Raw genomic sequence first — 5,638 nt, 5'->3', positions numbered from 1 at the left:
GCAGGGGGGTTGGAACTATACAATCCTTTAGGTCCCTTCCAGCCTGAACCGTTCCCTGATTCAATGATTTAGCTGGCTGCTGAGTCTGCATTTACTTTGTTTGGGGATTTTGGAATAATCTTAAATCTCTTCCAGTCCTCTGGATTTTCCCTAGTCTTTCAAGAGTTACTAAAAATGAGTATCAGGAGGCCAGAGAGAATTTCAGGTGTTTTTTAAAAGAATGCTAGGTACAAGAAGATACCTGGACATGTTAATCTTAAAATGTTGGTAGATTATATGATATCTTTAACACTAGGTTCTAGTCAGTGATCAATACATCCAAATTAATCCCCATATCATATTGGTACATTTACTAACAGTATGGACATTTTATCTGCAACTTTAAGCCAGTTTTGCTACTGGTTGTAGTAGTCTGTGTTCCCAGTCTGAAGGCCCCATAACAATGCAAAATCCATTCCCTTCCTTCCCCCTACGTTGCAGGCTGAACGAGCTATTCTATGTACTGCTCAGTATCTCCTACTCAGAAGCCTGAGTAAGCCCTGAACATGGCCTTCTCCTGGGCTCTGTCAGCACTGCATGCTTTGTAGGCACTGAGGATTTATAGACCTTGCTCTTATCAGCAACTTCAAACAATTAATAACTTCTTTACTGTAGAGTAGCACCACACCATCAGCTTTATTCTTCTTAAACACCTACTAACCAGAGATTTTAATATCCAAATCATGCAGGCTGTTCTTTTTATTTCTTTCACGTTATTGATAAAATCTCTTTTCAGTGAGAACTTCCAGATCTTCCTGTATCTTAGTCAGGCACCAGTCACCAGGATATAAACAATTCTATATTAATTCCCATCACGTTCTTCACCACATCGGTTTCATTCATTTGAGCCATGCCATGCATCATTTAATACAGTGCTTGCCTCTTTTGAGCTCCAAGTTTACTATCCTTCCAGCTTGTGCTGTACCTATTAACCATCTTTATCTCAACCCCTGAGTTTTTGCACTTTTATCCTTCTGATTCTCCCTCCCATCCCACTGCAGGGGAGAGAGAGCGAGTGGCTGTGTGGTGCTCAGCTGCCTACTGGGGTTAAACCACGATAGTCCTTTTTGGTGCCCAGCACGGGGCTCAAAGGGTTTCAGATAAGGACAGGTTTGATTGGAGGGTGCAAGACCAAAGTTATAGCTATTACAGCTACTAATCAGCAGACTTGCTATGGGGCTTTCTTGCCCTACGGTATGCAAGTCTGATACTTGTTCGTGCCTGCTTTTTGCTTTTGCTGTGTGCTGTACTCCTTGTCATCCATAACTCTGAATGGAGCTGTGCTTTACACCTATCCACCTCTATGTTCTACCCAGGGCTTCAAAGAAAAAAACAAAAGTGGAGTGGGTAGTGTATAACAGGTTTGCTCATAGAAGCATGCAGCTGAAGACATAAAGTCAGAAAAGTCTGGACTTGCTGTACTTTATGGTCTTGGCATTGACTGTGGCAATTATGATTTGTTTCTTGTAGGTACATGTTCTGGTGTTGGAGCAGAAAAATGTCCTTGTTAAACAAGCAGTAACCTGTCTGAGGCAAACAATAGCTGTATTCAGTTATGTGTGATGGTTTAGCCCCAGGAGGCGATAAGCACCACGCAGCCGCTTGCTTGCCTCCCCTGCCCCTAGGTGGGAGAGGGGAGAGAATCGGAAAAAAACTTGTGGGTTCAGATAAAAACAGTTTAATAGGACAGCAAATGGAGACGAAATAATAATAATAATAATTTTACTGAACAAAAAGAAGTGATGCACGATGCAACAATTGCTCACCACGTGGTGATTGAGACCCCATCCCTGGCCATCAGCTTATATATTGAGCGTGATGCCTTATGGCATGAAATATCCTTTTGGTCAGTTTGGGTCGACTGTCCTGGCTATGGCACCTCTCAGCTTCTTGAAAGAGGAAGCTGGGAGAACAGGGGCAGGATGAGAAACTAAAAAAGGCCTTGGCTTAATGTAAACATTGCTTAGCAGAAACTAAAGCATCAGTGTTATTGACATTCTCCTCAGCACAAATCCAAAATACAGCCTCATACTAGCAACCAATAAGAAAAGTAACTCTGTCCTAGCAAAACCCAGCACATTATGGATTACTGAATCTAATTGCAATGTTTAAATGTTTGGGTAATGCATAAGAATCTGAAAACCAGTCAGCAATGCTCTTTCGTTCCAGAGAAACCACTACCTGCTGTCGGGGAGGCAGGGTCAGCTGTAAGAACAGAGAACGTAGGGAGCTGCATATATGGCAAACATATCACTAGGGCCATGGAGCCCGCTGGGCCTTTGCCAGGGCTGGAAAATCTGAAAGAAGGGTGTGTTGGCATGGTTGTGTGGATGAGGGGTGAAGAGCTGCTTTTCCCAGTGCTGTCAGCCGTACCAAATGCTGTCCCAGGCATCTCCAGCCCTCAGGAAGGAGCCATGGCTACCCAGGTTTTTCATCCAGCTCAGCTGCTCACTCTACTATTTGTTCTTCTCACTGACCACTGCTGGCTGCTGCCAAACTAAGAGGGACCAGAAGCCCTCTGCAGAGGATCAGGATAGCCCAGACATCTGGTAGCAGCCGTCTTGGCTAATGCTGCTGAAAATATTTCACTTGCTGTCTTTTGAGCCTCTAAAAAGTAAGCCATACTTCTACAGAGAAGTCATCTAATAAATAGCTTTGACTGTGCTGTATGTTGCATGGATCCTGAAGCTTCCTTGGACTCCAGCCCTTGTCTTTTCAGACCCTATTTCCTGGCTGTATAAAAAAGATCCATAAATGCATGGGGTAATCTCATCACCCTTCCCAGGCAGTAGTGCATGGCAATTGTCAGTAGCTATCTTAGCATGACAGAGAGAGACAAAATGTTTGACTCTGTGCTATACCAAAATAGGCAGAAAACTTCTTCTAAATTGACAAACTATTAGAGAAATTAGAGATGTTGTTTTTTTCTCCTCCATGCAGGACATGATAGGTAGAAAAGAATCCTGCACCTCAGGACAGATACCGATGACCGACCTAAGCTGCCTTGCCTACGTACTGGAAGAATGGACTGTTGTGGAGTACCTGAAGAAATACCTTTCTCATGTGGTCATCGTCTCGCTGACAATGAGTGCAATATTAGTATTTTTTATAGTTCCTTTAACAATCCTCTTTTTAATTTACCTTATTAGTATTCTGCTTTTAATATATCAGAAGAACGTTGAGGTAAAAGCAGATCCCTTGAGTGAAGTTTGGGATAGTGCAAGGCAAACTATAGCAAGCTTTTGGGATATTTATGCAAGAATATGGCATGGTAAGTATCACATGACTTGTCTGAAGCTTTGAATTACAATAAATAGTAAATACACATAAGTTTTAATCTATTGTTTCTTTTATTTCTTCCAAACGGATGCAAAGAAATGACATTTATTGTACTTTGTATGGTATCTAACCTAAAAGCTTCTGCCTCAAAGACTGATTGCAATATAGAATAGGCAGAATGAAAGGGAGAAAATAGTTTATATAAGGTAAATTTCTTTAAGTGGATATGCAGGTGCACTTCTCTTTATACACAGTATATACAGAGTGAAGTGCAGTGTTAATGCTAGTCTAGTGTTAGTCCAGTCTAATGTTAGTCTAGTTAGTACGTCTAGTGATGTAACTGCAAGGGAGAGGTATGATTTATTTTTTACCTCCACAGCCGTTTAAAACCCACTTAATAAGTGATTAAAACACAACAACTAGTTGGAAATGTAATTAGTGTATTTTTAGTTGGTGAAAACTATTTCGTGTTATGACAACTGAAAATAATTTTAAGACAAAAAAATAATTAGTTGCCACATTTAAGTTTGTACTGTGGCAGAATTTACAAGTAACCTGATTTTTCGGTTCCATTACACTCAACCTTCAGTTACTTTCAACACACCCTGCTCCCTAGGAATCCTCAGCTGGATGCTAGGCTCTTATTCATCCCACAGATGTAGTTTAAGGCTATCAGCAAGACTTAACTTTGCTGCCCTAAGGATGAAGAATAACAGGTTGTCTTTGTTGCTATATTTTTCCCTTAATCTTTGAACATCTGGCAGTATAAAACTTTCTCTACCTCTTCCTAGGACTCTGCTTTCTCCATCCCCATCCTTCTGCCCAAACGGCTCATGACAGGAGCTGGAGCAGGGATGGATATGAAGGCAGACAAGGTGGAATAGCGCTCCTAGTTGGTAGAAGCTGTGGCTTTTCCAAGCCTTAATATACATTAGTCTCCTATTCTGGCTCCACCTAAAACCTAAATCAAACATAAAAAGAGCCAGGAGAGGAATTTACTGAAGTCCATGTCTGTGAGGAAATCCCCTTCCACTGTGAACACATTTAACTCTTGTGAAGAGAACCTGTCTTTGGGTTTCTTACAGATTCTGGTTTGGACTTATCTCAACCGGAGAAACTTTTTATTATGTAAAATCCCAAACTTTTCATTCTGCCTGACACAGAATGGAGATGCACACTTCCATACTTCAGGAAAGCATTCTGACTCACTGTCATCCCAAACAGGTTATGAGCTTCATGGTGTGGAAAACCTACCAGAAGGACCGGGCATTGTTGTGTATTACCATGGAGCTATTCCTGTAGACTACCTTTACTTTTTGTCTAGGCTGTTTCTCTGGAAGAAAAGACTTTGTCTGTCAGTAGCTGATCATTTTGTATTTCGTTTACCAGGTAAGAACATGTTCTGTTGTATTTAAGCATCCTGAATTCACTCAACCTGTTGCTGATTTTGGTGAAATTTACATTTATTACACTTTCAAGAGAGTGTTTAAACTAAAAGATTACTTTTAGATTTTTAAACTAAAAGCGTGTAGTTGCAGAAGGATAAAAAGGGAAAAATATCTTGTCTTTCAAGTGCAAGATCATTAAAATAGTGGTAGACCCTCCAAAGCCAACAAACAGACATTATATGGTCCCTCTGGGATGAAATCAGCTGATCTGCCTCAGCAGAAAGTATAGGATACCACTGTATTATTCACTTACTTCTGGCTTCTCAGCACTGGGCTGTGAGTGCAGAAAAGCACAGTAAATGGTAAGATATCAATTACCTACTTGCTGTCTACACTGGGTAGCTATTGCAGTGGGGTATGATGTCAAGCCTATCTTTTGATCAAAGCCAGGAGCAGGACACAACAATTCTTTGAAGATTTTACTGTTGAAAAGAGCTCTGTAATACTGACCATCACAATACATTCAACACATTAGAGGCTGAGAAAGAAATAAATAATTCCATTGTGAAAAGGAGAGGATCACAAAATCACAGAATGGTTTGGTAGGAAGGGACCTTAAAGACCATCTAGTTCCAACTCCCCTGCCATGGACAGGGACACCTTCCACTAGACCAGGTTGCTCTAAGCCTCATCCAGCCTGGCCTTGAAGACATCCAGGGATGGGGCATCCACAATTGGATTTCTGGGCTGCCAGCAAACACTGCTGGCTCATGTCCAGCTTTTCGTCCACCACTACCCCCAAGTCCTCAGAGCTGCTCTCTATCCACTCTCCACCCACCCTGTACTTGTATTTGGGATTGCCCTGACCCAGGTGCAGGACCTTGCACTTGGCCTTGTTGAACTCCATGAGGTTGGCAGTGGCCCACCTCTCC

At 41.7% G+C, this 5,638-nt stretch overlaps 1 protein-coding gene across 1 annotated transcript in view; it reads left to right on the top strand.

Annotated features, from left to right (window-relative positions):
• The first annotated feature begins 2,981 nt into the window (after positions 1-2,981).
• Positions 2,982-5,638, top strand: part of LOC104511732 (transmembrane protein 68-like) — a 12,676-nt gene continuing 10,019 nt past the window's right edge. Inside the window, exons 1-2 of the mRNA XM_010154454.1 lie at positions 2,982-3,310; positions 4,543-4,707. Coding sequence (XP_010152756.1) covers positions 2,983-3,310; positions 4,543-4,707 — 493 coding nt within the window. The 5' untranslated portion in view covers position 2,982. The remainder of the gene's footprint in view (positions 3,311-4,542; positions 4,708-5,638) is intronic.

Source organism: Eurypyga helias, unplaced genomic scaffold, assembly GCF_000690775.1.
Source record: "Eurypyga helias isolate BGI_N326 unplaced genomic scaffold, ASM69077v1 scaffold16786, whole genome shotgun sequence".
NCBI classification, from domain to species: domain Eukaryota; kingdom Metazoa; phylum Chordata; class Aves; order Eurypygiformes; family Eurypygidae; genus Eurypyga; species Eurypyga helias.
Note: the sequence above shows the minus strand (reverse complement) of the source record. Positions and strands in the feature narration are given on the sequence as shown.